Source organism: Stegastes partitus, unplaced genomic scaffold, assembly GCF_000690725.1.
Source record: "Stegastes partitus isolate 25-593 unplaced genomic scaffold, Stegastes_partitus-1.0.2 Scaffold196, whole genome shotgun sequence".
Taxonomy (NCBI): Eukaryota; Metazoa; Chordata; class Actinopteri; family Pomacentridae; genus Stegastes; species Stegastes partitus.
In genome coordinates, this window is record NW_007577927.1 from 83,016 (window position 1) to 108,812 (window position 25,797).

Here is a 25,797-nt window from a genome sequence, read left to right on the forward strand (position 1 = left end):
AGTTTCTGACAGCTGATTGATCACATGAAGCTGTCTGAAGGTCGATATGTTTAACGCCAATTTACCAAAATTAATCTGCTGACTGACTGCTTTTCTTCTTATTTCTTAATAAATGTTTTCTAAAACATCCAGCGGTTCTCAGGCTTATTTAAAGATGCTAATCCTTCTGATCTATTTGAAGGTTTTTTTGAGCAGCTTGTAAATACACTGGCATTTTATTTAACCAATTCTACCATCAATTAAAGCTACACATCTCGTTTAAAGGTTAATTATCTGTAGTAGCAACAGATGAGCGAGTCTCCTGTGGTTTACTTCCTGTTCCTATTAATCAACAGATCAGATGCCGGAGCTCGAGGACAGAAAACAAAACAAAGACTGGAAGCATTTTAAAATGTTAATGTGCATAAAAATAGCTTTATTTCCAATAATAAATCAGAACCTGCATGCAGAAGCCAATGATTCATTGGCTCCTCCACTCCATTGGTGATTCACATGTGGTGTTTGTGACATTAAGCAGCAGAACAAACTCTCCCATGTCCACCGAGCAGACCTCGGGCCCACCGCCACAAGCCGTTTGTCTTTTATTTCATCAGAATCGCTGCTCCGCCCGAAGCCGAGGTCGGTTCAGGGGAGGAAAACTCTTGATTTCTTGGTGATTATTTTTGGTTTCTGGGGAGGAAGGCGGCCTTGAAGCGGCGCCAAGACGTTTCTCAAGTCTCGAATTTTTCAAATACTTGTTAGAAAGTTTATCTACTAGAAGGAAAAACCAACGAAACGGCGAATTGGGCCCGAGGTCTGCTGCTGACGACATGGCTCATCGACATCCCCTGAACAACGAGATGAACACCAACCACATAATCAGTCCTTCTACAAACAACAACAACAACATAAATACAAAAGCAAAAAACAAACAAAAAAAAAAGTCTAGAAGATAATAGAAACTCTTACAAAATAAAAAGTTTCAAAACTATTTGCCTCTGAAAATCTCAAACTAGTGTATATAAAACTTTTAAAATCACATATACAACAGCTTAAAAAGGGCCAAAACACCCCAAACCTGAAAGAAGGCAATAAAATAATTTGACAGTTAAATTAATACAAAAAAAAAGAAAAAAAAAAGGGAAGGAGTTGATCTACTGGAGGAGAAATAAAAACACTGGAGAGGAGAGTTAGTATTAGCATTGGTAGTATCAAAACTCATTTACATTTACAGTAAATCACATGAACGTTACTGCCAGGGAAACAACAAAAAAAAAACAATTTGGCATTTAAATATTTGGTAGATATTTCCGTTGCCAGGATGTGGCTAAGTACCAAGTTAATATTTTTTTTACTTTTTGTTTTAGTGACTATTTACAGATCCTTGGTAGAGCAGTCGGCCGTCTCCAGCTAAGAAATGTGAGCGTCGACCCGTTCGGCGGCGTCGGCTCGTAGACCCAGATTCAAATCATAAAACAAACAGTCGGTGTAGCTTATTGAGAAAAACCTCACGACTAACAATAAGAGAAAAAAAGTACCAAAAACAAGTTTTCTTGAACATTAAAATTTAATGAAAAGAAAAAAAAAACAAAAAAAAACTTGAGGAATTTAAGGTTTAGTTCCACATTTTTTGGCAAATACAGTTTTTAACGAGAAGATCGATACCAAACTCGCATCTGTGCGGTGAAAATGAGGCTACACTTAGCCTAGCCTAGCTTAGCACAAACAGAAGGAAGCAGCTAGCCAACGTGTCGTTTAGCTCGTTTCGTTTGCCTAATTCACACACAAACCGTCATTTTTATACGATGTTGAACAAACGCTAAATCATTTTGAGTCTGTGACCCATTGAGTGTTAATGAGGCTACAGTTAGCCTAGCTTAGCACAGACGGAAGACGCTAGCCAACATGTCATTATTAAACTCAATTCTTTTGCTTAATTCACACACGAACCGTCATTTTTTTTCTCCTTACGATAAGGAAACGCCAAATCATTTTGAGTGACCTGTTTTGAGTGTGAATGAGGCTACAGTTAGCCTAGCTTAGCACAAACCGACAGAAGCAGCTAGCCAACATGTCGTTATTTAACTTTTTTTTTTGCTTAATTCACAAACCGTCATTTTTGTATGATATTAAGGAAACGCTGAATCATTTTGAGTGACCCGTTTTGAGTGTGAATATGAGGCTACAGTTAGCCTAGCTTAGCACAAACAGACGAAGCAGCTAGTCAACATGTTTAACTTGTTCCTTTTGCCTAATTCATACACAAACCATAATTTCTATACGATGTTAAGGAAACGCTGAATCATTTTGAGTCCGTGACCCGTTTATTGAAATTCGACGTCACAAAAACTCAGACAAGAAATGAGTTTAAGGAGAATTCGGTGCCACCTGCTGTTTATTTTTGCAAACCACCGACTGTAACGAATGAAAACAGGAACATATTCACATTTTTTTTTTTTTACACTTATTTTCTTGAAATTTAAAAAACAAAAACAAAAACAAAACAAAAACAACATGATGCAAAACTTAAGGAAAATGCGACAAAAAAAAATTTAAAAATTGGTTTAATGGCAAAAAAAAGGCAGAATTTGCTGTTAAAGTGGCTAAAACAGCTGCTGTAAAAACCATCATGTGTTCGATCCAAACAGAAGCCTGGTCCCACATAAACCAACTTCTACAGTAATCAGACAAACTGCAGCTTGAGACCAAATCACGCCGGGTTTCCGACTTTCACCCCGTTTTTAAACACATCTTCAGTTTTTAACGGGAATAAAAATGTGCGAAAACAGGAGACGCGAGACCTTGAAAACTCGCCAGCTGTCGTTGAGTTTGTTTCAAACCACAGAGTCGAATCTTTTTCTACGTTAGACCAAAAAAATCTGTTTCAAGCTCTTACGCTAACAGCAAAAATGAGGCACAAACGTACGAATTAGCGCTGATTTCTGTTCATCTTGAAGGCCACAAACAACGAGGGATGAAAACGGGTTTCATTTGCATTTTCTTTTGCCAACTGCTGTAAAATTTGGCTGCAAACTGGCCAATGTTTACGTCCAAACAAGCGTTTTTCAGGCTTGGAAACCAGGCTAGCCATTTCCATTTGTTATGCTAAGCTAAGCTAAGCAGCTTCACGTCGACAGTCCAGACAAGAAACCTCTCAGGTCAGCGTGAGGCGGATTGCAGCGTCTTCAGACTGACCGGGTCGAACCGCCTTCTGCACATTCCTGCTCCAGATTAGCTTAGCTTCCTGATCTGGTGCTACGTGCCCAACTGGAGGTTTAAAAGGAACAAAACAAACAAAATAGAAAGAGGTGGTTCTACTGAGCGTCTCACAGTGCAGCAACAACCCTCCCTCTGTAACCGTAGGAAGCACTGTGAGGATGATAAAACCTAACGTGAGCTGTGATTGGACACCGCGTCACGACAGATCAAACGTTTTCTCTTAAAAACAAAAGCTCCTAAAAAGCCGTCGAGCTACAGCGACGTGAGAATAAATAACGGGACTGCTGAAGTGTACCGAGAACCGTAGTGTTTCTGTTTTATATGAACTGAAGGAGTCCGCTCCTGCTGCTCCTCTCCCGAAAAACAAAGCCTCTGATTGGTCGAGAGAGCACCAGTGATGTCGGAGGAGTCAGTCAATCGATTGTGTCGCCGGGGCTCCTGGTTCGTCCTCTGGGGACGCTGACGAGGCACTGCGAGGCCGGACGCCGGCCCTGATTGGTTTGTAAGGGAGGAAGGTGTGTGTGTGTGTGTGTGTGTGTTGGGGAGGAGGCGGGGGCGGAGCGCTGGGTCTATGCGTAGATCTCGGTGGTCGGGGCTTTCTTGTAGATGGGCTTCTTCCCCAAGTCGTAGCTGCCCTCGTCCTTCTTCTTCATGCGGTAGATGAGGAAGAGGATGAGGAGGACGGCGAACATGAGGCCCACGGCGCCGCCGGCGATCAGAGCTGCAAGAGACGACGACACGGACACGATGTAAACATACGACACACGTGAAGGTTTACGACATGCAGCCTTGATGCTAGAAAGTCGTCCTGGAACTCGTTTTTTTTGTGAACATTTTAGATTTAAGCTGAGAAAAATAATTAAAATGAAGTTTTTAGGTGACAAAAAAAAGTTCTGCCTGCTTTTTATGTTTGTGAACCACCGACTGATGTTCACTGGAAGCAGATAAAAGCATCAGACTGAAGCTCACTGTAACGATCTGACTTGTTTAATCCAAACCAGAGAAACAGGAGTGAACACAAACCACATCCAGAGGTCTGTATTAACCTGAAGACCTGGTGAGAGTTTCGTGTTGTACTTCCTCTCACATGAACATGTATTTGTTTTTAAATCAAACTTCTTTAGAGAGTTGGGTTTCCTGATGGATTAACTCGTCAGGAGTCCAGCTCTAACTGAGCAGCACCAAAGCCGGTGTCGTCTCGTCTTAACGTTTACATCAGTTTATAAAACGTCTCCTTTTTTGCGTCTCGTTTGTGAAACAGGACGATTAAAGAAACACTTTCAACCGTTTCCTGTTCAGACGTTTGCCGCTAAACCTCCACCGAGCTGGAACCGACCTGCGAGGACCTCCGTCTTGTTGAAGATGCTGTCGTCTCCGGCGTGGGACATGAGGACGTTGGACGGATACTCGTCGCTGTGCTCGTTCCTCACCACGGGGATCTCGTTGCTGTTCCAGACGAGGTCCACCTCGTTGACGGTCGGTCGCACCGGGCGCTCCGGCTCGGGGATCTTGTTGTCATTCACGTCGGGCTGAAGGTGAAGGAAGTGAAAAGTCAGCAAACTGTGGTGAAAACCTGCAGAAGGTTCAGAAGAAGGGAGCAGAGGAGATGTTTCTCACCTTCACGGAGGGTCTGGACTCTCGGTCAGGAGTCACCGTCGTTGCTGAGGACAGAAGCAGAACCTTCATTAACAACTAGACAAACATTCATCCAGAACCACACGATGCACACGAGGCTGTGTTCAGTGCTTCCTGTCATCAGGACCGACCTCCGTCTCCAGAGCCGGAGGACTCGTAGTCCTCGTCGTCGTACTCGTCGTAGTCGCCGTTGAACCCGCCCTCGTCGTCGTAGTCGTCGACGCCGAGTTCGCGGTTATTCTCGTCGTATCCGTTGTATTCTTCATCGTCCTCGTCGTCCGTGAAGCCGAAGTCCGACCCGTTCGGCGAGTCCCCGGACGCCTCGATGTCGGCGCCGTGCGTCGACATGGCGACGGTCTGCGTGGTCTTCATGGGCATCCAGGTCTCCGTCTCCCTGACCTGCTGGGACATGAAGACAGGACGGAGCTCAGAGGGACGCTCAGAGCAGGAGAACCACCAAAACGCTCCAACATTCATCAGCTTCCTAAACAGGAACATCAGCTGCTGGTTTCATCCAAACAGAAGCTGCTGTCGGTTTAAACGAGCTCCACAGATAACAGCAACCGGACTTTCTGCATCTCAAACCAGCAGATTTATCACTTTTCATCGATTTAAATCAAACTATTACAGAAACTAAAAGCAGAAAACTGTCAATATTTGCTGTTTTTTGCATCTTCTGCACCTCCTCAAACCGACACAATCAGTTTCATATCAGCCTAAACTCAACAAAGTGTTTATTCTCATGTTCAGCATCGACTATCAGCACGAAACACAAAGTCCAGCTGACGGCAGCGGCGTCAGTCTGCAGGTGTTTGGTCAGAAACTGAAGCTTATCAGGAGGTAGAAACGGGAAAAGGGAAGCTGGACCATCACATAAATATCAGTTTAATGCCGATTCACTGAGTTAAAAAATGTCAAGATTACAGCTGCAGCTGACGATTATTTCTCTAAAATGGTTTGGTCGATAAAAATAAAATAAAATAGGAGGAAAGAAACCAGAAGATGTTCATGTTTACGGAGCTGGAATGACAGAATCTGGAGCGTTCTTATTCAAAACCTCCTCAACAGCTCTCTGATTAATGCAAGAGTCGAGAGTTAATCCATTAATTAATCGCAGCTCCAGTTGGGACTTCTCACAGCCCATGTAAGAACCTGGACCTGCCAACAGAACCACAGGGGATCAGTGGAGTCATTCTGGGAGCCATGAATCAAAAGAAAACAAAGAACATAAACTCATCTCCAGGGATCTGAAACAGCGTCCGACGCCGGCTAACGGCACGTTTTCTGCTCTGAAACTCAGCCCTGCGGTCGGACGAAGACAAAAGTCTGAACCGCTCGGATCTGAACAACAGTCATCAACAGTGTGCTGCGGCTAAACGTCCGGAAACCCAAAGAGAAGCCGCACATTACAGAACCGACCGACCAACCGGGCAGCAGCAGCAGCAGCAGCAGCTCGGCCTCTGAAGCTGCTGCTTCACTTCAAACCGTCGGCCGAATGCTGGCGACAAACGAAGACGAGCAGGACGAGGTTTGATGGAAGACGAGTTCTTCTCGATTATAAAGTAAAGAATTTAAACTAATTGATGTGAAAATCACACGTAGAGGACTCACCGGTGACACTGAGACTTGGTTAATCATATTATTTATGTTTATTTCCTTTTAACTTCTCGACAAATCTGAAACTGTTCGGAGCTCAAACTGGACCCAGCTGTTGTTTTTACAGCCTGATAGTTTATATCAAGGATTAAATCAACCGTCAGACTGATTAAAAAAGTCTGACGGAGACACGAAACCCAAAGAGAACGCTTTCAATTCATATTAAATACACATTAAAGTCATAAACATCCAACAGTTTTGCAGATTAAGAACCAGTTCATGGCTAAAAATGGCCCATTCTGACTGCTGATGCTCCGGTTTAGTCACATTTTGTTTCTCTTTAAGGACAGTTTAGTGGTTTTAGTCGTCGTGTACGACACGGAGGTGAACATTAAACTAAAAGCAGACATTTGAGGAGGAACTCTGCACGATTATCTGTGCTTTTAGACACAAAGAAGTGAATAAATAATGTTTAGATGAAGTGATGGCGATGTTTTAGCTGCACAAGTAGAGAAGAAATAGTAAAGAGATTAGTGTAAGAATTTAACTTTAGCAGCAGCTCGTTTCGGTGAGTTTTTCCTGCTTTGTTACCGGTTACATAAGGACAGGAATCGGTAAATAATTAGCAGATTAACCAGTAATAATGAAGATTGAGTTAAAAGCAGCCCAACCAGTAACGCCCTCCCACTGCCCCTCTAATCAAAGCTTCACACGAGGACACACTAACCTGATTTAATCACATTACCGGACTTCGTTTGCTCAGCGAGCAGCGGGATTAAAGCAGAATCGCCCCCCATCGGTCGCCTAATTATCATTAAAGCACAGTTAGCAGAGTTAATCAGCGGTAGAGCCCAACAGAGGCAGAGCAGGTAGACGGAGGCGGGTTTAAAACCGGCAACAAGAGCTCAATAAGTTCACAGCAGAGAACCCAGCGCTGGTTAGAAATACAGTCACAACGATCCCTGAACACGAAGCAGAAGAGTTTAGTGCTGCTTTACTCCATCAGGCAGATACAGGAGGAGCTGGTTAATTAATTAGTCAGCTGACGGGCAGCGATTCTGATGATTAAAATAAAGAAAAAAAACAAAACGAATCATCTCTGATTTACGGTTTTATCTCAAATTAAATTAACATAATCTCCAAATTCTTGAGCTTTAGCTTCTCAAAAGCCAAACATTTGCCTCGTTTTGTATTTTCCTCTTTGCAAAGTTTGTCAAAAGCAAAACGCTGAAGTTTTCTGGGTTCAGCTCATTATTTATCGCTTTATCCGTTTCCTACCAGTTCAAATTAAACTGAAACCAGGAGGAGAAACTCCACATTTCAAGCCACTTAAGGTGAACATTTGCTGCTTTGGGTGCAAAAACCAAACGTTCAGATGAAACTTTTAGAGCTCGTCTGACTTTTGACAAACAGCTTGTTGTCCACTGAGATGAACGTGAAGCAGAAGAAGCTTGGAAACATTTCAACTGATTAAATGTAGTTTTCTGGGTTGTGGATGAGTTTGTTTGGAGAAAACAGGATCGAGCTCTTGATTGAGGACGAAGGTTGATCCGGATCAGTCTGGAAAAGCTCCCGCTCGTCCCTCAGCTTCATCATGAGTCCTCCTCCTGATGGCTTTTCCACTCTAACCGGTGGCTCTGAATACTTGGCATAGCAGCGCCGTGTGTGAAGGTAATCCTGGCCTTTAGAGCGGCCGGCTGGAGGGAGGGGAAGCCCTGCTGTGGCTGCAGACAAAGGCGGCCATTTTGCTGCTCCTTGTTTACTTTCTGACACTTTCTCCTGTCTTAGTTTCTCCTCCTCTGCCTAGTTTGAGCTCGAGTCGCCTGCAGCCCCGCCTAAACGCCACCTGTGCCCATTTAATCTAATCCAGTGGGATTGCGACACTTGCTGGCGACAGAAATGTTTTTTTACAGGAACGTTTTGCTCTGAAGGCGGTTAACCGAGGCCGCCGCCGCCTGCTTCGCATTATGGAGATGTTATCTTAGCGACACGCCTCTGCCTCGCTTCATCGCTCCACCCGGAGATTTACTGCGTCTTTATTTACGAAGCTGGCAGCTCGCCGTCGCACATCACCTCCTGATTAGTCTTTATCTGACTGGGTCGAACATCAGCTGTTGCTCAAAGTCCTGCGAGTCACACTGATGTGCTCGGTGCAAAGCCACAGCGATGATCCACAGCACGCGTTGTGGTTCCATAAATCGTGCGTTTGTGTCGCCAGCGCTTGCAGAAGAAGCAGCTGGACGGTTTGAGCGTTTATCCACCGTTTCAGGGATCTACAGGGATGGTTATATGTAGATTATTTTACCCAGAAGAGCAGCAGAAGAGGATCAATACATTTGGACAATAACTGAACAATGTGGCCCGAACACCTGCCACACGGTCAATAAAACCAACAGGCATTCATCGTACGGATGACGTGTTAAGCCGGTATATTCAAGCAACGGTCCAAAACTCAAACAGTTTACTTTCACAAGAGGAGAAAAGAGAAAGGAGGAACTAGCTAAAACTGGTCGACAAACATCAGCAGCATTCCAGAATTCATTTTCTACTCAAACTTAATTAACTTTTACAGGGAGTCAACTACAAACTAATTAACGCCAAAGACACCATCCGTGTTTGTGCGTTTTGTTCAGCAGATGGAGTTTAACCTGAAACAGCAGCTCACTTGTCTGTTATTCTGCTCTGAATGCAACCAGGTTAGAGATTTATTTCGCCGCTTTATATCGATTTAGGATCGATCCAGACCCACGAGGCTGCAGGTGGAGCCTCGACCGTCTTTGCTTCATTAATAAATCATAATTTAAATGTTTCTGCGTCGCCCTGTGAGCTGCAGCGGTTCGTCGGGCCGCCTGTGGATCAGCGCTCCGCTAAGCCCTCATTTAAAGCCCATCCACGATCCTGCATGTGTGTGTTCACGCTCGCATGCCTTTGTGAGTGTGTGTGTGTGTGTGTGTTTAATCCCGAGGCGTAAAATGGTGACTCCTGCCTCTCGGTTTCCTCGCTGCCGTTCAGAGTCGTGCTGAAACAGGCCCGCTGAGTCACGCCGTAGGAATCGCACTGATCCAGACCACAATAATGAATCCGTGTGAGTCAGGAGGATTCAATCAGCTCTCCGGCGTGAGTCACGCTCGCCCGTTCCGTTTTACCGTAACACCGCGCGTCGCACCCAGAGGCGTGTTTTACTTCAGCGCGTGGTTTCCAACACGTTCAAGAGCCCCAAAAACACGACTTCCAGCACCGGTTTCCTGCTAAACTGCCACCGTTTGTAGGATGTTTGTGTTTTATTGGCAGATTTGTTAACGTTTTGCTTTAATAAACAACTTCTTTGGTTTACTGGGAAGTTTGCTGGACTACGGCGACAACAAATCATTTTAAAGGGAGGCTAAACTATTGATTAATCGATTACTTGTTGGGTTTTGGCCACAGACAATCAGCCTACTATCACAGAGGAGGAAAGAAAACAGAAATAAATAAAAACACGCATTTAAGAAGCTGCAATCTCAAAATTTGGACTTTTAAAAACACATTTTTATCACCGTTGTGGATAGAAGTCAGCCACGTTCTGACACAAACCTACAACAACAGGCTGATCAATTGATTAAATAATTAAAGAAAGTTCATCATTTTAAATCTTTCTTATTCTGCTGATTCAAGCCTCTCAAATTCTAGAACGTGGTGCTTTCACGTCATTAAATGTTATTTTGACTATTTTTTGGACACATGAGGAGTCCAGGCGGCTGTTTTTCCATCATTTTGAAGGTATTTTATTAACCAAAAAGCTGGCAGACGTGTCTCTAATATAAATGATTGTTAGTTCAGCTCCATTCTATGTAAAAGAGAAGCTAAAACTACGAACACGATCTCCTCTGTTCAGCCGCAGAGTTTCAAAAACAGCATTTCTCGCGTGTTTGACTTCCACATAAATCACAGATAACGGGCCGAATACCCAGAAAAGCCAAAGTGTTCGTCTCCGTCCCGCAGCGTCAACAAAGTCCTTCCTCCGACCTCCAACCCCGAGCGGCCAAACGTGGACGTGGGCTCGTGCTGCGTCGGAGGAGCTGCTGCAGACCGTGTTCCAGGCCGATGGAGGCTTGTCCCGACAGGTCGATGCAGCGAAAAGGGACGGGGAAGGAGGAGATCAAAAGCTGTAGGGTTGTTGTTGTGTCAAGGTAATGATGACAGCCTCTGGAGTTACCGTCAGATGGGGGAAGATGTTCCGTCTTTACCGAGCTGGGAGGGGATCCGGGCCAAGTCCCCGCTCTGCCCGGACAAAAAATTAAAAAAAAAAAACAAAACAAGCTGTTCCGACTCCAAGAACGCATTCGGGACGGACAACAAACATAAAACCGCCAGTTTCGGTTTCACACGAGTACAAGCTGTGATTACCGCGCTGCCGAGGACAAACAAGAGCTGAAATATGTGTGCAGTTAAACATCACCCCAACCAGCAGGGACCGGCCGAGGCAAAGGACAGAGCAGCGCCTGAACTCTGGTTACATAACCAGTCCACATGAACACCAGCTCCCACGGCGACTTTACTGCTGGATCCTGTCAGTGGAGGCTGAACAGATACTCACTACAAGTATTTACTACAAAAGGTTTTATCATCACCAATATCAGTTTAGTGCCACGAAATAAGGTTGTGCTTTTGGGGGAAAAAGATGAAAAGACAAATGAGATGGGATACAGTAGGAGCATGAAACCCCACCAGCAGGTCTGACAGGCATTCGACGTAAAGATTATCTGATGCTGAGCTTTCCAACAGTCCTTGAACTCATCAGCAAATACTTCTATTTGATGCAAATTGCAAAAAACAAACTGCTTGCTCTATCCAGATTCTGTAAAAAAACAAAAAAACTCTGCCCTTTCTGGTGACTCAGCTGTGACCAATGTGACAGAAACATGGGATTTTCCAGTTAAACCACAGATAAGACTGGAATGATACTGAAAACTTCTAAAGTATGCAGAACCAACATATTGAGTCAGGAAAAAAAAAGTGTTGAGTCCAGTTTTTCAACACAAAAGACTCCTTTTTCCCTGTTTTTTGTGATATAGGTCATTCTGACTGTTTCCAAAATGGTGCACGACATTAGAAAATGAGCCCACAGTGAAGAAAGATGTCAACAAAAAAAAAAAAAAAGGCCTGGAAACTGCTCAGCAACTTGAAGCACACTGACACCACTAAAGCATCATTCATCCCCGTTTGTTTTTGTGTTTTAATACATCATGTAAAAAAATAAAAAAACCTCCCTGAACAACCTTTGCGTATGAAATGTGCTGTACAAATAAACTCCGCCACACTGATTCAGTGCGTGTGAAACCCTGTGGAAACACAAACAGCCTCGGAGGACAAACCCTCGCGTTAGGCCTCCGTGTGTTCACAACAAACAGCGCTAATGGCTTCGGCGGCCAAAAACCGACTACGTGCTCCGCAGCAGAGCTCAGAGGAAGAAAGCTGGAAGAGTCCTGAAAAACCCAGAATAAAAACAGTAGACGCACAACAAAGCCCTGTGAACGCATCCATTAGGCCTCCTAATACTATTTATTCTAACAAAATCAGGCGTTTAAAAAGCCACTCGTGCCCCCAACAGACCACCATCTCGTCCTCGGCTTAATGTGCAACAGCTGATAAGCAGCCGGATGCGAGTCGCAGCCAAACCAAAACGGATTAAATGGAAAGAAATGGGAACCCAATATTTCCGTTTGTGGCACTTTTTCCATTTCCGCAGCGAAAAGGGTTGAAGCGTTTCCAAGACCTTCTTCTTCCTCCTCGCTGAGCTAAATCAATTATTTGATTTCTGTCTGACTTGTGCCAGCGACAACCGCCATCCAAGAGGACTTTAAACGGAGATTATCGAAGAGATAAACTTTTATCAGGACTCTGGTCGGACCACGGAGGTCATCCAGCAGCTGAACAGAGCAGCTCTTTGTTTCATGGAAGCTTCTTCTCGTCGTGATGCAACAAGAACGTCCACAAAGCTGCAGTTTGAGGCCGCCGACCAACACGCAGTAACGGTTAAAAACAGCTCTGGATCTGAGTTAGACAGAAAGGAAACCAGCTTCACAAACCTGCAACGGAGTTTACCGTCACAGAGGAGGAAAGAAACTAGAAAACGAAATTAAAAAGTTTTGTACCGTTTGTGGCCTCTGCAGGTGGATTAACGTACCTCAAGTGGGTCTGTTTATACTGCCTTCATCTAATATTAATTTTATTTATAAAGCACTTTACACCTGAGCACAAAGATCCCTCCAATAAAAGGACTTACAAAACAAAAAGTTAAAAAAAACTAGAGCCAAGTGTGCACCTTTAGCCCAATAAAACAAACACGAAAAACAAAGCTTGCGGATCAATTTCTAGGGTTTTTCATGTTCTAAAATACTCCAGATATTCTGTGATTAATAAGGTAACAGCCTTAATATTTATTATCTTGAATGATCTGTTGTTGGGGGTTTAACCCTGAAGATTCAATAGCACTCATTTTACTTTTCTACTGGAAAGCACTAAATTTGGAAATAAATGCAAATAAAAAAGTGCCGAGCTCACAAACACAGGTCAAGTTTAAGCGAAGGAACTAAACTACACACGAGATGCAAATAAAAAGCCCACACAAGGCAAATTATCTGACATAAGAAGCCAACAGAAGCAGGCTTCCCTTCACACCTCGGCCCCTGTTTGTCCTGCACATCTCAGCGTGGAGGTCCTCGGCCCGCCGCTGAAAGCAGCCTGTCAGGACACCCGCCGCCCAGCCTTCGGGCCCGGCCCTTCCATTGACGCCAAACAAAGCCGGTGGACGCCTCGAGAGCATATCAATGACCGAGGTAACCGGGGATAAGCCTCCAGCAGCCTCCCTTCATTAAACCGGGGAAACAATCCCTCCATCTGCCGACGCAGAGCGGGGCATCTGGTCCTTTCACACGGCGGCGTGGAGGAGGTACGCCGTGTGAAAAGGCAGAACACAAGCACCAGCACGCAGGAATGTGCTTCCTTATTCTGCGACGTGTCCGCCGTCTCTTGACCTCCTCAAGAAAAGCCAAGTCTTGTTGTTCTCCAGCACCTCGGGGGACGAAACAAACAGAAATAAACGCTTGTTTTTAAACCAGTGTTTGGGGTTTGAAGTGCTCACTCCTCCCTCCTGCTGCTGCCGGCGGACACTCGAACCAGCAGGACTCGTATTGTGTCGCCTCATCTGCTTCCAAGATGCACTTCTGACCCCTGACGCAAGTCTGGCCAGCCGAGGACACACTTCAGGAGCCCAAGACCTCGACTTTACGGCGTCCTTGAGGCGCCAATCACGAGGTCGTCGCTTTGCTAAAGTGGATCCACCTGGACAGGTCTCGTCCTCGTGGTTTATGCTGCTCATTAAGGCCAAAACCACACCTACCTTTGGCTCTGGCAGCCCAGCTCCAGATTCCTTCTACCTCCATCTATCTATAGCACCGTGTCAGGACAGTCACATCCCAACAACCTGCAGACGGAGCACGGGCTGCACGTTAATGCATCACCAGATACCCGAAGGTTTAACTCAGCTAAGACGCCGCACATTCCTTCATGGATGTACGAGTTTTACGGGAATCAGGACGACTGCATGTTTACAGGAACAGGAGGTGTTTTAATGAGTTTCTCTCCAGAGTTGTCGCCTGAATCATTCTGACTGCTGCGTATCAGGATTTATGACAAAATCACAAAAGAAGACGGAAACAAAAACTATTCAAATCAACAAAACATTTGTAATATCATTGTTGGCGTTACTAGTCTGCCTAAAACGCACTTTCCTCTTTGGAAGATTAAATTATTTACTGTCAGTTGGGTTCAGGAGCTAAAGAGGTGAATGTGGTTGCTTCATCCTTCAACAGAAAGTCAAAATATTCTCCGTCTCGTTAGTGGTACATTTCTACTAGAGCTGGTTAATCAACAAGTTGGCAAATATCCAATTAATCCCTACTTACATGTGTTAACAGATTATCCAGCTGGAGATGTTTTAATTTGTCTGGTTTCTTTCCTCCTCTACAACACTAAACTAAATGTCCTTGGGTTGTTGGGAGACTGAAACACTGATTCAAAATTCACATCCCTACTTCAGACGGCAAACAACCCATCAACAAGTTTAAAATGTATTTTTAATGTGCTGAAGACGGCTGCTTTAATGAACTCTTCTTCAGATTTTGGGTTAACTACAAACACAGCAGCTAAAGCGTCCACACCTGAGGCTCGTAGCATTCTGACCAAACTCACAAACAGAACATCATTCCTCAGACACTGAGGTTCACTAACAGAGCAGCTACATGACCGAGGAGACGTCCGTTTCTACGGTGAATAACGTGAACGCCTGTGTCGGAGTATCAGCTAAAACAATGAGCATGCTGTACCCGTCAGAAAACAAATATTACTCAGAACTTTTGTGGCGTTTCACCCTGATAATGTCGTGAATCACTTTGTTTCTGTCAGACTTCCTGGACTATCTGAGATAAGACAGTCGGCCGGCTGAGGTCGATTCAGACTACCCCTGATAAGCCTAATTGAGTTTTGATGGGCACCTCCTGAGGGGGACGTCCGATCTTATCGACGCTTTTATTGGTCACATCCTCCCGCCAGCGGGACCATTTCCCTCGTGATGGCGGACAAATAAGTCGAATGCATGTGGCGAGTCAAGCGTCTTCCATCCATGAGCTCTTTGATGCGAGTCCCTCAGGCGGACGTATCGCTGCCTTGGATCAAAGACTAAATGTGAGGAGTTTCCATCGCTCCAGAGATCGGCCTGCGGCGTTAAAGGGCCGGAAGTAATAAGAGAAAGGCAGGAAAACAGGAAATATGCGTCCAAGACAAATCATCCCTGTGTCTAATAAAAGCCTGAAGAGAGGCATGAATATGAATCGGCCGGTAAACAACCGAGCTATTGAGACTTATTTTGGAAAAATCGCTCATTAACGGCCACAATAGCAGCCATTCATGTCCAGTGGAAAGTTGTGGCTTGGTCCAGTTTCCACTTCAGAAACCTTTTAAAAATAAAAAAAAAAAATGATGCAACTTAAATGTAATCTACTTCCAACACTGATTAACACAAAGTCAACACGGAGTCACACCTGATGATCGGATCTCTGCTCCTCAGCCTCATTCAGCTCTCAGTAATGCAGAGTTCAGCATGAGTCAGGAAGAAAACGCTAACAGAAAGAACCGTCTGTTACTGATCAACCTGCTGAGGGAGCGACTGTGTACTCTGATTAGAGTTTAAAGCACCACAAGTATGCACTTTCACATCTTTGGAACTGATTTCAGTGATATTGTGAAGCAAAAATGCCAAAGACGAGCTGATTTTAGCTTCCCAAATGTGAGCATGTGCAGTTTTTCCTTCGTCGTGTGATAGAAACCCGGATGTCTTTGGGTTTTGGGTTGTCGGCAGGACAACACACATGAAGTCATGTCACTTTGGGCTTTTTACAGTTTCTAATATTACAAAACAAAGCAATTAAATGATTATTCAAGCAAATAAACCAACTGCTCAATTAAATAAAGCTGTTGCCTTAGGAGCAAGTAAATAAAAGTCAACACTAGCCTTCTGGCTGACAGTGTAAAGTTAGCACAAGCAGCCAATTAGCTTAGCATAAAGACTAGAAATAGGGCTAGCCTGGCTTCGTCCACGTGGAATAAAATCCATGTAGAGAAAAAATGTTTTAAAGTCTGGAACACAGACATTAAAGGAAGTGCTCGCCGGTTCCCCGATCCCGGTCCACATGCTAAGCTAAGCTAACCATCTCCGTGCTTTAGATGTAAAGCTGTGAGCAAGCTCCTTTAGCTGCTGCCTTGGAGGAGATGAAGCTCGTCCGGTGACAGCGAGTTTGGCCGACTGAGGAATGCGTCTCCACGTGGGTCGACTCTGTAGCCAAAACCTCGGCTACGCAGCCGGCCGCCGCATTCCTGCGTCGTCTACGGTGGAGCCAAAGGCCTTCGATGCACATTCAGACACTCGATGGGGAGCCGAAGCCAAACCACCGAGTGCTGCTGTTATGGTTCCTCGAGGTTCATGTTCGGACGTCCTGCAGCGAGATGGCTTCAGCGAGCATCGTAACTCCTCTCTCATGATAATGAGCACGTTGAACCCTCTGAGCTCCAGTTTCTGGGGGTTGCACACTTTCCCTCTCACTGTTGTGTAAAGTCCTGCACCTCCACGGCTACACAACATGGAATAAAGTCGTATATTTGATCATTTCTTTTGCACGACTGGAATCCACATGCACCAGATTCTTCCAAGTGCCCACAGCTGTTACTAATATGGGGGAAAACATGCAAGCTCCACATATTTTACAGCCTGGACAATCTTTTTCACACTACAAAAGAAGTTGCACCATGCTAGATGTATCTCCAACAACGTGCTCCTCTGTTCACCGGTTCTGAGCCGTGCTGCATTGATTTATCGATCCAGTGGGTTTGATTTTCCTCTCGTCTGAGGAGCGCAGATCTTTTGTTTTGAGCAGAATCTTTTTCATGCATTTGGCTTGTTTTTAAGAGAACTTCTGAAGTGATGCTGACTGAATATCATGACTTTACGCTCAGGTTCGGTTACTTTTCCAGACGGAGCTGCACGTCACTGATGATTCAGTCAGTTTAGTTCTGCAGATTAAAAAAAGGAAAGCAACCTGCCAGCGGGTTTTGAGGTTCAGAGGTTGTGGGTTTTAGGGAGGGACCTACATCACCCAGCATGACGCACACACAGCTCGTACTTTGGGGAAGAAAATCACATAAAAAGGAATTCTCTTTATTTCTACACTAACAAGTCTGATCCTCCACTGTTAGCATTTGGTCCACTTCATTGAGTCCCTCGGCTAAAACCAACAAAAGATTAAATTCCAATCTAATGGCAGCTCTGTGACTTCATCACAAAGGGAAACGCTGCTACACACTCGCAGACACACACTCGCATAAAACCACGGCGAGTTAATCATAGCGGAGCTGTGTGGATTCGGACAAGGCAGCCTCTGTAGTCCACAATAGGTTTAGTGGCTGAATGAGCCACTGGTGGTCTACAGTACAGAGGTAGACCTCACACACTGGGATGCACACGGCGCTGCAGACACACACACACACACACACAACATGACACTGGGCCACATGTACACACACCCTAATGCCGACGCACACACCACATCAAAGCGGCGCTGCACTGTTGAGATGCATTTGTCAGGAAGGATGTCTGAATAAGGGGAAGCCCTCATGCCACCCAAAAGCACTGTGATCTCTGGTGTGTGTCTGTGTGCAGGTACTGTATGTGGTGACGAAGACGCACAACTCGGGTCAGCTTGGCCTCGCTTGCTGGAAGTGAGTTTCCACAAAAACACAGCAAAGAGAAGTTCTACCCAACAAGGCTTTACCAAAGAAAGGCTGCAAAAACCACCACGATGCAGAAGAAACGATCTGCTGCCTGTAAATCAAACAGCTGGAAGTGAGCTTCTACACGTCAGCAGCAACACAAACATCTGAAACAGAGTGTTGTGAGGCTGCAGATGGTTCTCTGAATTACTCATCTGATGTTTGAGTGTAAAATGTGAAAATAGTGATCTTTAAAATCGGTTGTTTCATTACAGAACTTACACAGAAAAGCAACAAAAGGGCCCAATTTAGAGGCAAATGTCCTAAAATGTCTTTGGATAATGGTGGCAGCTCGAGTCCACAATTTCAAGGTTTGTGCACAACTAAAAGCACAAACTGCTTTTGATTTTGTCCTCTTGGTCATATAAACGAAGCAGGTTTTGATAGCTAACACGCGACAGATCGAATAGTTAACTGAATAAACGAGAGAACAACTTGTCAGTAGTTAAACAGCACCATGATGGATGCCTTCGAGAAATCAAATCAACATAACTTAAGTTGTGGCAGCTACAGTACACTTATCTGAGATTTGTACTGAGAGCTCCAGCTGCACAATGCAATCTACTGTTTTGTTGTTTTTTTTCCCCTAAAGCACCTTGAAATAAAGTTTATTATTGTAACTCATGACATGTTTGCAGCTTCCCCGTTTGGATTTGGTCAGCTGAATCAAGCTGATTATAATGATGTTGAGCCTGTGAGAATTTTTTAACATTTCACAAACTGAAAACCCAACTGGCAGATTAATCGATAGCAAACCCACCAGCTGCATTAGAGATGTGAAATCAATGTTATTGGCCGTCTGGGTTCTGCTGGGCGGAGCGTTCTGATCAATACTACTCTCCTTTTTTCACGGCCGACACATCTGTTGAACTCGGGAGAAAACACTGGCGGCGGCGGTGATGGCTGCTAACAGTCTGGCTCCGGGCCTGGAACAACCATCTGTCAGAGGAGACGCGAGTGTCCAGTGACGGCAGAGAACCACATCAAACGGCCTCGCGGATCAGTTTCCCAGCCGGGCTCATGCGCCTCTTTATCTGCACCGAAAAACTAGACGACGATATCGGCTTGTTTGGATACGAGGGTTAAAAGTTTGTTCGGACTGAAGCGCCTGCTGAGCTGCTGGTGTGCAAGATGGATAAACGTTGGCGTGGTGTTGCAACGAACAACTAACTCTCTAGAAACCACCACAAACCGCTTTATTAATCAAATTTGGGTCTTTCTTAAACGACGATGTCAAGCTTTGGACGTCTCCAGATCCTCAAATACAAGAACTTCACATTTTTCACAGTCACACCTCAGAGTAAACAGAAGATATTTTGATTTTGGAGTGTTTGTTAAATAAAACAAGACGCCTAAAAGATGCATTCTGGCTTCTGGAAACCAGGAAGAGTGATCCTAAACATAGAGTAATTATTTTCATTATTAATTCATCTCCAGCTTAGTTTCCTGGTTGTCTGGGAGATAAAATAGCAGGAAGATGGCAAAAAATAACCGCCTTCATGATCTCCCAGCTGTCCATTTTGACCGAAACACAATTAAAAAAAGCTAATTTTAACAATTTGCTGCTTTACTTTCAAATAAGAGGCCAAACTTGGGCGGATAAATATGTTTTTGTGGGTTACGACTGTGAAAATAGTTCCATTTGGGTCCAGACTATGTTCAAGGCTCAAGATTTAAAGCCTGTTTTATTACTTAAAAAAGAAAGAAATGTACTTTTCAGGATGATCACTTAACCAGCGCTTGCATTTAAAGACCTATATATCACGTTTTATCACTTCTCTCCAGCTCTACATACCAGCAATTCCCAATAATGTCGATTTAACACAACTTATGTGAATTTTTTACGTCACACCAGAGGTCGGGAACAAATGCACTGGACGTTTTCCAGCTCGAAATCTCACACAAAAAGCATTTTATGAGTTACTCAGCAGCCCACAGCGGAGCTTTGTGATTATAATCTGACACTTAAACTGCCTGTTTTTGCTTTATGTCGAAGTAGAAAGTGGCTCAAAAAAAAAAAAAAAAGTCAGATGAAAGTGATATAACCAGAATAGGAGGGGTTTTACGGTCGACTTCTGCCCCGAATGTATTCATATAGTTCCCGGTACAAGTGCCAGAATATGTAGCGGTTGAAAAGAGGTGGAGGGAGTCGGGGGATCAGATTCTCCATCGCGGGCAGGAAGGACAAAAACCTCCTCTCTCAGTGCCAACATTCCTCGGCCCAAAGGGATTTTATAGACCAGCGGACAGCAATGCAGGAACCATTATTACATCCTAGTCATACTATTTATCATGCTCCCCTCCTTTCCCCGCAATCTTTTCACCGCGCCGGCTTTCACTGCACCCCTTCATGCAAAAAGAGAAACACACACACACACACTCACAAGAACAACTTCCTTAAAAAAAAAAAAAAAAAAGCCTGGCTCATTCTCGTGCAAATGATTGGGGGGCTAAATGCAAAACCAGTCACATTCCAACAAGATATAACAAATGGACTCGGCCCCGCGGCTCCAAAGGCAACAAGCTGAGGTTTGGTGGTGCAACATGGATTAGCTCCCCCAGGAAAAGAGGATTTTTTTTAACCCTGATTAACTGCCACAGTTGCCACCTCGAGCACATTTGGTAAATTAGCCGCGATGCTGCTAATTGAAATGAAAACCACGTTAAAAAAAAGATCAAACAATTAGTCCAAGAAGTCAAACATTCTCCGTTTCTAGACTTTTAAATAAGTTGGGTTTTTTTCCCCCCATGTTTGTGTCAGACTGACTATATTCTGGTGTTTAAATTACAAAAAACAAGCCGCAAATTAGGTGATTAAATAAACCTCGTCAAAATTTATCAGTGCCAGAAATGCAAAAAAAATGAAATTATTATATTTTTCAACTCAGTCACTCCAATCCAAACTAATCATGTAGCTTTCCGTTTGATTAAAGTCACTTTTATTTATTTTAAATGCCAAAAATAAACAGTTTGCTCGACCCAGATTCTGTTAAAAACAAAAACTTTTGTGCTTCTCCGCAAAACCACGAAGCCGTTTCTGAGTAAGGTGTGAACCGCAGTCGTGTGACAAAAATTCAGGAACTTTCAGCTGAACTGCAGGCTGTGTTCACAAAATCAAAGTCAAAACATACATATTGACTCCAGACTTTTTTCATTTTTTATAAAATTGTGCTTTTTGTCCCTCCACAGAGGTGCTGGACTTTATATTGGAGCCAGAAAACGAGCCCACAGCAAGTAAAACTGTGACGGAGCAAAAGGAAAACATCCAGAAAGTGCTTTAAAGTTCAGAGGGTTAAAACAAACGTCCTGTACTTTCCTATCTTTCACCTTCACCCTGGGCTGTGCAGACTGAGTGACTTGTGGCCATACATGGGCAGGAAATGCTGAGGTCAATGAAAAAAAAAAAAAAAAAAAGCATGAAGAACAGGATTTGTTTGGCCGGCTCTATCTCGGACAAACTGATAAAACTGCACACGGGGCTTCGTTGGCCAAACGGTCGACTACGCTGGGCAGCAGAGAGAGACTAAATGAAGCAACAACTTCCTCAAGGCATCCAAAAAAAAAAAAAAACCCAAAGCATTCCTGTCGTGCTTGTGGTTCCCAAAAACCCCTTTCTTGTATTCAGAGCACGTCCTATTGTCAGGTAGCAGAACATTGTTATCGATTAGCTGGGAACGCCAAAACCCACATACCAATAATGACCTCAGTGGGAAGAGAGAAGAAAAGGCTGCAGGGAGGGATTGTCATAGCTCAGAGGCTAAGTATCCATCAAAGGGAAGAGCAACAAGAAAGAGAAAGGGGAGAGAGGGGAGGCCAGCGTCGCAGCAACAACTCACCCAGGAGGCAAAAGCCAAAATCTGGAGCTCGTGTGGGGAGCAGCCGAACTGGGAAGGAGCATGTTTTGGTGGCCACAGTGGGTTCAGATGGGAGGAAGGAGTGGTCGGGTAGGTTGTCTGAACATTTAGAAATCAATAAACCCAACCGTGAAAGTTGCAGACGCCACTCATCAGGCGCTTACAGTGCAGTCCTGACATCCGTTTGAACATTTACTGACCATCTAGAATTAAAACTACCTTGGTCAAGAAGCACACTTTTGGCTAGTTTGACTTCTAACCAGTCAAAGCTTCGTTTATGGAGACTTGTGGTTGAAGTTGACTAGAAGGCAGCTCTGATGTGGTGGTAAAAAGGCGAGCCATGTGCAGAAAGAGCTGCAGCGCCTTAGTATGTTTGGAAAGCAAGCTACAGATATCTGCATCGTCGTTTTGCAAACTCTAATTCAAGCTAGCTGTATTTACATTCCAGCTGATCAGAATTACGACTTTAAACTTAAAGAATCTGAACTGGACGGCGTAGATGTGTTAAACTGAGCTAGAATCAAGCTGTAAACGTCTGAAACTGGAATTAAAATGAGTCATAACTCAGCGGCAGATGTCTGCAATGAGAAACACATGAACGGTGAAGCGAAGCATGTGACCGAATATCTGAGATGCTCTTTTTAATCAGGAAGAATTCAATTACAGATAACTGCAACACACACTGAACCGGCTGGCCACAGGAGTGTCCCTTGTGAAAAGGCCTTGCAGCCCCATTGAGATCCCTCCAAGTGTGCAAAATCTTCAAGAGGGCCGGTCAAGGTCACCAAAGGTCACATTCCAGAGGGGAAATCAAAAAAGAAGAGGAGGAGGAGGCGGAGAAGGGAGGAGGAGGAGAGGCTACGTAGCTCTGAGGAATGTAACAGACTGCAGGTCAACCTGACCGCCGGTGGAGAAGGCCGACGAAGTTCAGTCCTTCGAGGGTCCGATGGGAAACTTGTCACGCCGACACTCACTCCTGTGAAAAGCTGCAGCCTTTAAAATGATTTCAGGCTGCCCCAGAGTAAAAAACATACACGTCAGGCACGCGGCTAAACCTGCTTTTACACCATTTGTAGTGACCAGCTGGGCCGACTGGGGGGCAGGGTGCATGTGTTTGTATGTGGGTGGCATCCAACCCAGCCTACAGCATCACTGCACCAACTCCTGTGGATGTAAATAACAGCTCTACAACTACGACTGAAACACTCTTGGTTGAATATTCTTGGTATGCATCAGTCTCCAAACAAAAACAAGCACAGTTTAGTTGACCGATTGCTCAGAAAAAAGGATTAAAAGCAACAAAAAGCCCAAACAACAGTTAGAAAAACTCATTGTGTGCAAACACTTTAATCAAAACATGGTTCAAACCCTAAAAAGCAATAAAATTCCCACGACAATGCATCACCCGTGTATTTTAAATCACAAACCTTGATGCACATGTGGGTAAAACGCACAGTAATGAGCTGCTTAACAAATTCTTGTCAAATCCAAGCTAGCAAACAGCTTCATCCCCACAAAAAAGTCCTTGTCACATTTTCCAGAGCTGAAAATTAAACATTTGAAATATCTTCTTCTCATGTGCTGACCAACAATCTGAAACCCAAACAGTTTGCAAAAGCAGAAGACGAATACAACCATTATACGTTTTGTCCGTTGCCTGTAAAGCGCTCTGAAATCCGTTCGATTTGTTTGAAAAGTGCCAAGCAAATAAAGCTCGAGTTACTGATTGACGAGAAACAATGGCTTAAATCAACAACAAAAAAAACCCTGAAACGACAATGAAATGCATTCCTTCCATGTGCTATTGTCAAAAAGCACAGTTCAGGAGGCTGAGAAAGCAAGAAAATGAGCAAAATACTACATCATAAGTACATTTCAAACTGTAGACCTTGATGAATCACATCCGTGAGCACTTATTTTGGCTAAAACATAAAGTCTGAGCCAATTCAAGCAGGCAAACAACCGTTTTCTACAGTTTGGTCAATAAACCAGCAGAAAAATAACAGAATAAAATCATCGTCACATTGAGCAGAGCTGAAGCTGCCACATTTATAAAGCCGACCAACAGTCCAAAACAAATACCACCAGCAGATATTGACATTTAAGAAGCTGAAACGAGCAAATACGCTGCGTTTTTGCCTGACATCACACCAACAGACACCAATCCAACTGCAGGAATGTTTATATCGGTTGCAACAGGTTAGCTGCCTGTAAAAATAAACCTGCAGATTCAGTCCTATAGCATACTGCCAGCTCGCTCCGATCACACAGGATCACATGGCAGCTCTTTCCTTTGCGTTGAAGGGCGGGAGGGGGTCAAGGCCAGACCTTCTCAGGTGTTTCAACAACAAGCATATAGGTGGCAGGATATAAGTGCACCAAACAGAATAAAAGCAGCGTCACGTTAAAAACCAGCAGATTGAGGAACATGTCAGCAGGCTGTGGTTCACGCTGGCTTCTCTCTACGCACAAATTCTTTTGACATTAAGTCAACTTCTTGCAGCACAGTTTGTTTACTCCTCATCCCCAAAGGTTCCCAAAGGACGCTAGAAATGTGCAACAGTCTGTGGTGGGAGAAGTATGCAGAACCTCAAGTAGAACCAGGACTACTACTACAGTGGAAAACTACGTTATCATGTAGAGAGTACACATTCTGTAGCGTCACAATAAAGTAAATAAAGTAAAGAATTCACCATAATTCAAGGGCTGCAGCTACTGATTAGCCTAATTGATGATTAATCAGTGAGTTGTTTTGCCTGAAGTAGTGAAAAATGTGTCACGTGTCTTGTTTTGTCCACAAACAAACAAAAAAAGAAGTGTTTCAGTCACAGAAGATGGAAGAAAACACAAAATATTGACTTTTTTCCCCCAAAAAAAGTTGCTCAAACTGATATTATCCAATTAGCTGGCAATTAGTGACTAATTGGAGTCCTAGTCAGTGATGATCTGAGGGTGGTAATCAATTAACAGTTTAAAGTAAAAGTTAATGCAGAACAAAGTGAGTTCACAACGTGGACACACTTCAGTAAAACTACTACTAAAGTTAAATCCCTCCAATAGTTCAGCATTAATTTAGATTTTAGAAGAGTTCCAACACAGCATCTATATCTGTGAACGTCGGGTTACGTCACACGTATCGATCAGCGCCGATCAATAATCAATGTTTGCGCTAAAACAGCCCAAAAGTCGCCGGAGCAGCGACCTGCCAGCTCTGCCCCCTTACCCGGGCCCCTCTCTGGATAATAGCAGCCGGCTGTGGAAGCCTCTGAGCCCCTCTCCCCCAACCAGCTAACCACACCAACCCACCAACTAACCCAACTGGTCACTCTAACCGGTTAGCGAGAGTTAAATCACAGCGGCGCTAACGGCTACAGCAACAAGTAGCAGCGCACTTTAGCTAGCCGCAGGCGACGAATAACAAGTTTAAACCGGTTTTTTAAAAACAACTCGGTGAAACTTACCGACTCTGAGAACACGGAGGCGGATAAAAGCACCAGGAGGCACAGGCTGAGCATGGCTGCCGGTCCGTTCAGGTGAGAAACAGGCGCAAAACTTTGCTCGATTTATCGCTTTTTTAAAAATAAAAAAAACCCACAGCAGGTCTTCGGGCGGCTCGTCTGTTCTGTCCCGCTATAGTCCAACAAAAAGTCCAAGATGTCCACCTCTTCTTTCTTTTTATCGCCGTTCAGTGCGTCCCGTGTGTCGGCTCTCTCCGGCTGCTGCTCGGCTCCACTGAGGCTCCACACCGGCCCCTCCGCTCTTCTATATATCTGACGTGCCGAAGCCGTCATCCAATCAGCGGCCGCTGTTACCTCCACCCTCCCGCCTCCGTGGCTTTCGGGAAATTTGTCATTCAACAGGTTGGCCACGCCCCCTCCGCTCCCAGCGTCTGACGTGACCCCGCCCTCCGCGTCAACACGGCCGCCATGTTGGTCCGGAGCTGCAGCAACAGGAGACGCCTGTTTCCACATTTAACAGACTTTTATTTAGATTAATTTGTGTTTTAATGAAAACACTAAAACTATTACAGAGTAATGTTCTCCATCTGTGTGTCTGTGAACAGTGTGTAGCTCCACAAGTCCAACCAGGTGAGGTTCTACAGGTGAGCCTCCTCCCAATGGTCAGATTTTGGGGCCAATCAGTGCAAAAGTAG

The 25,797-nt window shown here is 44.4% G+C and overlaps 1 protein-coding gene and 1 long non-coding RNA gene across 3 annotated transcripts; one reads left to right on the forward strand and one right to left on the reverse strand.

Moving 5' to 3' along the window:
• Positions 1-390: 390 nt before the first annotated feature.
• LOC103356369 (uncharacterized) lies at positions 391-2,410 on the forward strand. The gene is made up of 2 exons (XR_520137.1): positions 391-2,001; positions 2,161-2,410. It is a non-coding gene; the product is annotated as an uncharacterized LOC103356369 (long non-coding RNA).
• Positions 2,411-2,533: 123 nt separating this feature from the next.
• sdc4 (syndecan 4) lies at positions 2,534-25,376 on the reverse strand. Of its 2 annotated transcripts, none has more exons than XM_008280474.1 (5): positions 25,106-25,376; positions 4,965-5,232; positions 4,816-4,859; positions 4,535-4,727; positions 2,534-3,919 (listed from the first exon to the last, which is right to left on the reverse strand). In XM_008280474.1, the coding sequence occupies exons 1-5, from the start codon at positions 25,157-25,159 to the stop codon at positions 3,768-3,770; spliced, it is 711 nt and encodes a 236-aa protein (XP_008278696.1). In that variant the 5' UTR covers positions 25,160-25,376; the 3' UTR covers positions 2,534-3,767. The 2 variants fall into 2 exon arrangements, with proteins under 2 accessions (XP_008278696.1, XP_008278695.1); XM_008280473.1 differs by having other exon boundaries at positions 4,965-5,235.
• Positions 25,377-25,797: the final 421 nt, after the last annotated feature.